Raw genomic sequence first — 7,500 nt, forward strand, 5'->3', positions numbered from 1 at the left:
TGAAGCCACGGCCTCAGTTTGTCACCTGAGCACACACAGACACACACACACAGACACACACACACACACACACACACAAAGACACACACACAGAGACACACACATACACACACACATTCACACACACACTTTGTGTTTTAGTACAACACTTGTTGAAAGACGGAGTACAGCTGTGAGAGAGGGATAGGGAGAGTGATAGGGAGGGAGGGAACGAGAGAGTGAGTGAGAGGGAGAGAGAGGGAGGGAGGGAGGGAGGGAGGGAGGGAGGGAGGGAGGGAGGGAGGGAGGGAGGGAGGGAGGGAGGGAGGGAGGGAGGGAGGGAGGGAGGGAGAAGGAGAGCGAGAGCCAGGGAGAGAGGGAGGGAGGGAGGGAGGGAGGGAGGGAGGGAGGGAGAGAGGGAGGAAGGGAGGGAGAGACCCAGGGGAGGATTGTTTAGCCTGGTGAGTGTTCTCCCTCCAGGTCCATTGTGTGTGAGAGAGCAGCATTGTGAGGTAACACAGTGAGAGAGCGAGGCTACTGCAAGGTCAACACACACACGGGAGGACTGAGAGAGGGGGTACACAGAGAAGATAAGGGCAAAATGTCACTGCATCATTGATGGAAAGAATAGAGAGAGAGAGAGAGAGAGAGAGAGAGAGAGAGAGAGAGAGAGAGAGAGAGAGAGAGAGAGAGAGAGAGAGAGAGAGAGAGAGAGAGAGAGAGAGAGAGAGAGAGAGAGAGAGAGAGAGAGAGAGAGAGAGAGAGAGAGAGAGAGAGAGAGAGAGAGAGAGAGAGAGAGAGAGAGAGAGAGAGAGAGAGAGAGAGAGAGAGAGAGAGTACTGTAAAGGAGCAGTCTAACACTGTCTAACACTGTATCTCTCCTGGATACACAGTGTTCCTTGCAAACACAAACAGAAAACCTCAACATACCGTACCTCTGTTTGTGTCTGTCTGTGTGTGTGTGTGTGTGTGTGTGAGAACATTCCCGCGCGTGTGCTGACCCTCCCCGTGTGTGTGTTTCCAGGGCAGGATCGTAGTGAGAGCACTCTCATCCGTCGCTTTAAGGGCGATGGCGTCCGCTACAAGGCCAAGCTCATCGGGCTGGATGAGGTCACGGCCGCCCGGGGAGACAAGCTCTGTCAGGACTCCATGATGAAGCTCAAGGTAAGGCAGGTAGGGTGTGGGGGGGCGTGAGACAAGGTGGGGTTGGGGGCAAGGAGGAGTCTAATAAAAAGGACATTTTGTTGAAGGAGTGAGTATGTCATTAGCATAGCATACGTGACTGATGAGGACAGGAAGGTGTGGAGAGGGAACTGGAATGAGAAGGTGTTAATAGGATGGGATGGAGGGAGGAGGGGTGAAGGGGGGAGGAGGGGTGAAGGGGGAGGAGGGGTGGAGGGGGAGGAGGGGTGGAGGGCGGAGGAAGCCCACACCAGGAACATGTATGTGAACTGCCTGTAAGTCTGTCTCTGCAGATATGTAAACCTGTGTGTGGTGTGTGTGTGTCTCTCCAGGGGGTAGCAGCTGCAGCGCGCTCTAAAGGAGAGCACAAAAAGAAAGTGTTTCTGACCGTCTCGTTCGGAGGCATCAAGATCTTCGACGAGAAGTCAGGGGTGAGTGACGGGGGGGGGGGTGCATGTGAGCCTGTGTGTGTGTGAGAGTGTGTTTGAGCGTGTATATCTGTGTCCTGTTAATGAGGCATCTCTGAGAGGTAGGGGGCCCCGGGGGAAATCAGAAGGACCTAATTGAGACCTACAGAACAAGGTCCCTGCAGACGCAAACACGGCTGGTCTGATGTGAGATGGAGCAGGAGTAGAGACGCTCTCTGCTTCACAACGACCTCTTCTCTCCTGTCCCGTCTGGCTGCCTGGCGCTCTGGGTCTGCCTGGTCATCTCTCCGTGTCTGTCTGTCTGTCTCCTCTCTCTTGTCTCTCTGTCTGTCTGTCTCTGTCTGTTTATCTGTCTGTCTGTCTCTCTGTCTCTCTGTCTGTCTCTCTGTCTCTCTCTCTGTCTGTCTGTCTCTCTGTCTGTCTCTGTCTCTGTCTGTTTATCTGTCTGTCTGTCTGTCTCTCTGTCTGTCTCTATGTTTGTCTGTCTGTCTCTCTGTTTGTCTGTTTGCCTATATCTCTGTCTGTCTGCCTATTTTATGTCGGCCTGTCTGTTTATCTGTCCGTGTGCCTGTTTAACTGCCTGTTTGTGGCTGGGTGTGAATGGGGGTGGAGAGCAGCAGCTCTGAACCAGGCTTTAGAGGCTGAGACGGTAAGCCTGAGATTTACACCTCGACAGGTCTCCTGTGTGTGTGTGTGTGTGTGTGTGTGTGTCGGACACAGAGAGCCCAGCAGTAACTCAGAGTGTGGAGGGTGTGAGACAGGAGCAGGGCGAAGTTGCAGCATCCCACGCAGCTGCCACGATGCAGACACTATCACTCATCCCTCTCCTCATCCCTCCCTCATCCCTCTCTCCTCATCCCTTAGCCTCCATCCCTTCTCTCAGTACATCCCACCTCCCAGCATTTCAGGAGGAGTGGAAGCCTTCTCCCTGCTCTCCAACCTCCCTCCCTCCTCCTTATCTCCCCTTTACGCCCTCTCACTAGTCACAGAGACATGGGGGGAAAAAATCGAGTTAGGGAAAGAGAGAGAGAGAGAGGCAGAGACAGGGGGAGAGAGAGAGAGGCAAAGAGAGAGAAGGAACAAGGGAATGACTCTTTGGCATGGTGGAGGAGATTGACAGTCTCATTCCAACTCTCTGCATCAGTCAGCCGGAGGAGCGACGGACGAAGGGAAGAACAAATGGATGGATGGCCTCTCTCACGGAGGAGGGAAGGTCGAGGATGATGGAGGGAGGAGCCGCCCGAGACGGAGGAGGGGAGAGGGGGAACATTAATCTCGCAGAGGGCAGGCTGGCGTTCTCTCTCTGTCTCGGGCTCGGGCTCGTTCTCTGCTCAGAAACAACTCCTTCCTACACACACACACACACACACGCCTCCTCTGGACCATGAGAGCCATGCCAGGTCATGAGTTCCCGAGCGTGAAGGGCCTCGTCTATGGGAGCCAGCCCCAGTCTGGACCTGTACCACTGTCCTCTCACTGTCCTCTCACCCTCATCTCATGGCTGCTGGCTTCAGAGCTCTCCTCTGCACAGCAAACACACCCCAGACAGAGAGACACACAGACAAACAGACACAGAGAGACAGAGAGAGAGACAAACAGAGAGACAGAGAGAGAGACACAGAGAGACAGAGAGAGAGACACACAGAGAGACAGAGAGAGAGAGACAGACAGACAGAGACAAACAAAGAGAGAGAGAGATAGACGGATGAAAAGAGAAAGAGAGATAGAGAGCGATAGACAGAGACAAACAGAGAGAGCGAGAAAGGGAGAGGCAGAGACAGAGAGACAAACAGAAGGAGATAAAGAGACCATCAGTATGCAGCTGAGGTGTCTGTGTCGTGCTGCCTGCTCCAATGAGATGTTCTGTAGTTCTCTCTCTCTCTCCCTCTCTCTCTCCTCTCTCTACTGCCTTTCCCCAAGTCTCTCCCTCCTCTCTTACTCTGTCACTCCCCCCCCCCCCCCCCCATCTCTTTCCGTCCTATTTTTTCCGTTTCCGTCTCTCTCCACAACAGTACCGGTGGCTTGCCTCTGATCTCTAACTACCAGGCAGCTCCATGCTACCAGCTAACTGCTAGCATAGCGGGGGCTGGTTTCCTGGAGCCCTGACAGACTCCCCTGCTCGGTCTGCCGGATGTCTACCCAGGAGGGGCGCACATGAGCGGGGAGGAGAGGGAGGACGGCCCCCTCCAGCCTGGCGGGAGACATCTTGGTTCAATAGTCGCATTACACTCAAGGGCCTGGATCCCATTTCCTCTAAGACTTACGGCTTGTGTGTGTGTGTGTGTCCATCAACATGGCTCTTGCTGGAGCAGCGCCGGGGAGAATGACTGAATGACTGTCATCCCTTTCTTTCTTCTCCTCTAATCAAAGACCTCCCACCATCCCCCCATCAACATACTGCTAAAGCTGATTAGTCAATAACTCCTGCTGCTCACCTCCCTCTCTCTCTCTCTCTCTCTCTCTCTCTCTCTCTCTCTCTCTCTCTCTCTCTCTCTGTCTCTCTCTCTCTCTCTCTCTCTCTCTCTCTCTCTCTCTCTCTCTCTGTCTCTCTCTCTCTCTCTCTCTCTCTCTCTCTCTCTCTCTCTCTCTCTCTCTCTCTCTCTCTCTCTCTCTCTCTCTCTCTCTCTCTCTCTCTCTCTACCTCCCTCTGGCGAACCCTTACGTTCGCTCTCTCTCAGTGTGCCAGCTGTTATTAGTTCCAGGTCAATCAGGGGGATGGTAATAATCATTAGTCTACTTATTAAATATAGAAGACATCAGCCACCTTTGTGTGGCGCCACCTAGCTGTTGATGGTGGCTGTGCTGCTCTTGTGCGGCTCCAGATGAACTGAAGAGAAACAGTGAGAGGCAGTGTCAGTCTGTTCACCGTCCTGTTTGTTCTGTGTTGTCTGTTTGTCTGTGGACGTTCCAAGACGTTCCTGTTCCTCCAATGCTGCTGTACATGACCACTTATCCAGGATGGGGAAAGAATGCTCAGAGGCAGGGTTTCTGAGCAACACACTCACACACACACACACACACACACACACCGGGCACAGTTGAAGTGATAATCTTTAACAACCTATAGAGACATGACACTGTGATTGGTCCCACCTCACCCCCGCCCCCCCCCCCCCCCTCCTCCACACACCCCACTTCCCCACACTGGACCAACGTCCCACCTATATGAGACAACAGTGCCATCTGCCACTGGCACGCTCCACACAGGCCAGCAGTGGGTATTTACTACACACACACACACACAGGGTCCTCCTTGTAGTGAATGAAACACAGGCAGTCCTGCTGGGTCTGTCTTGGCTGCGTTGCTAATGGGGTGGGACATCTCTTGGGTTGTGGCTGTCACAGCTTCTTAACAGGCTTCTGCCCAGGGCTCTGACGCTGTGCCGCCCAGGGCTCTGATGCTGTGCCGCCCAGGGCTCTGACGCTGTGCCGCCCAGGGCTCTGACGCTGTGCCGCCCAGGGCTCTGACGCTGTGCCGCCCAGGGCTCTGACGCTGTGCTGCTGTCGCCTGTTCTCCCTCAGGTCCTCCAGCACCACCATGCCGTCCACGAGATCTCCTACATCGCCAAGGACATCACCGACCACCGCGCCTTCGGCTACGTCTGTGGAAAGGAGGGGAACCACCGCTTCGTGGCCATCAAGACGGCGCAGTCTGTGAGTATGGGGTGTATCCATGTGTGTGCTGGTGTGTGCTGGTGTGTGCGTGTGTGTGCGTGTGTGTGTATGTGTCGATGACTCACCCGTGTCCCTTCTCAATAACACTAGACAATGTTCTCGTGAACAGCCCTTGAATAAAAAAATCCTGTGTGTGTTTGTATGTATTTTCTTTTGGCCAGGATATGTTCTTGTGGTTGTGATTTCCTTCACACGGCTGGTGTGTGCGCTGGTGTGTGTGTGCTGGTGTGTGTGTGTGTGGGGGGGGGGGGGGAGACTGAGTGCTTTCCTCCGTCCTGGAGATGTTAGGCTGAGATGTTGTGTCTGCTAGCTGCTTGTTTTGTCTGGAGGCCCTGCCTGGGTCTGACTGGGGTTATTGATTTCCCATAGTGAGTCGATGACGGTTTGAGTATGTGCCACCTGCACTAATGACACATCCATCCTCTCAAGGCCTCAACCTGAGCACAGACACACACACACACATACACATACACACACATGTGTATTCACCCACTTGATGCTGAATGATCTCTCCGTCTCTCTATGTCTCTCTCTCTTTGTCTCTCCGTCTCTCTATGTCTCTCTCTCAATCTCATGGACACACACACTTGACTTGTATTCTCCCTCATTTACTTGTAAACTCTGTCTCATATGTTGGGAGATCCACACACACACACACACACACACACTCTTTAGACTCCATACTCTATGAGTCATCTAAAAGTTGACACCCTGCTAGACTCCATTTATGTCGATTTTCTGCGGAACGCTCAGATGATTCTGTCAGCACTGTTAAAAGGAGAGAGAGAGAGAGAGAGAGAGAGAGAGGGTTAGAAAGAATGTGCGGTGTGGTGTATGTATTAGAGAAAGTGTGTGTGTGTGTGTATGTGCAAGACACTTTGTGTGTGTATAATGAGTACAGAACAAAAACACTTTGATGTGAACTCCAGGTCTGATCTGCCCAGACTGTATCAACTGCTCAGTCACTCCTCATTTAACACCACAGAAAGAGAGAGAGACAAGGAGAAAGAGGGGGGGAGAGAGAGAGAGAAGGAGAGAGAGACTGAAAGAGAGACAGAGAGAGAGTATGTGTGGGAGAACAGAAGTCTGACATAACTGGGTTCCTGAACATGACTAAAATATGAAAAGAGATGCTAGTGCAAGTGAGTGAACTCCTCCTGCTCTCACTAAGCTCCTATCAAATATTCATGCTTGTTTGATATTTCATTGTCGCTGTGGAACACGCTGTGTACGTCTCTGTGCTCCTGTTGTGAGGGATTTAGGCGGGGCTGTGTGTGGGGGGGCAGGGCTCGTGTCATCTGAATATGACAGAGGAGGACTGGAGTGTGTGTGTGTGTGTGTGCATGTATGCTGCAGTGTGTGGTTGTGCGTGTGTAAAAGATTTTTCTCTCTGTCTGTGTGTGTGTCTGTGTGTGTGTGTGTGTGCAGGCGGAACCGGTCATTCTGGACCTGCGGGACTTGTTCCAGCTCATCTACGAGATCAAACAGAGAGAGGAGATGGAGAAGAAAGCCCAGAAGGACAAGCAATGTGAACAGGCTGTTTATCAGGTACACACACACTCACACACACACATGCTGAGACACGCACAAAACCCATGTGCAGACACACACACAAACTCTGAAATACACACACACACTCGCGCTCTCAAACACACATGCTTAGACAGGCGCACACACACACACACGCTTAGAGACGTTTTTTCGCCTTGATTTTTTGGGGCCCAATTATTTTGGCAAATCTTGCCTCTATCGTCTGTTCATCTACACTTTAATCTTTCACTCCAATATTCTCTCTCTGTCTCTCCTTCACCCTGTATCTCCATCTCTCTATCTCTCTCGATCACCCCCATCTCTCCATCTCTGCGTCTCCATCTCTCGGTTGAGGATTCGCTACATGTTGATGATGCTGGGTAGCTCTCTGCTCTCTGTTTTCCTTCCTCCTGGCCTAACTCCTAATCGCATCTACCTGTCTCTTCCTCCACCTCTCTCTTCCTCCGCCTCTCTCCTCCACCGTCTCTCCTCCCTCCTCCTCCTCCTCCCTCCTCCTCCTCCTCCTCCTCCTCCTCCTCCTCCTCCTCCTCCTCCTCCTCCTCCTCCTCCTCCTCCTCTTCCTCCTCCCTCCTCTTCCTCCTCCTCCTCCTCCCTCCTCCTCCTCCTCCTCCTCCCCCTCCTCCTCCTCCTCCTCCCTCCTCCTCCTCCTTCCTCCTCCTCCACCGTCTCTCCTCCCTCCTCCTCC

General features: G+C 52.9%; 1 protein-coding gene across 1 annotated transcript in view; it reads left to right on the forward strand.

Moving 5' to 3' along the window:
* dab1a (DAB adaptor protein 1a) overlaps window positions 1-7,500 on the forward strand; it is a 27,803-nt gene that overhangs the window by 9,776 nt on the left and 10,527 nt on the right. Inside the window, exons 2-5 of the mRNA XM_084676113.1 lie at window positions 1,004-1,143; window positions 1,494-1,592; window positions 5,112-5,243; window positions 6,693-6,812. Of these exons, the coding sequence (XP_084532239.1) occupies window positions 1,004-1,143; window positions 1,494-1,592; window positions 5,112-5,243; window positions 6,693-6,812 (491 nt within the window). The remainder of the gene's footprint in view (window positions 1-1,003; window positions 1,144-1,493; window positions 1,593-5,111; window positions 5,244-6,692; window positions 6,813-7,500) is intronic.

The sequence above is a fragment of the Hypomesus nipponensis genome, chromosome 16, assembly GCF_054491055.1.
Source record: "Hypomesus nipponensis isolate SF chromosome 16, ASM5449105v1, whole genome shotgun sequence".
Lineage (NCBI taxonomy): Eukaryota > Metazoa > Chordata > Actinopteri > Osmeriformes > Osmeridae > Hypomesus > Hypomesus nipponensis.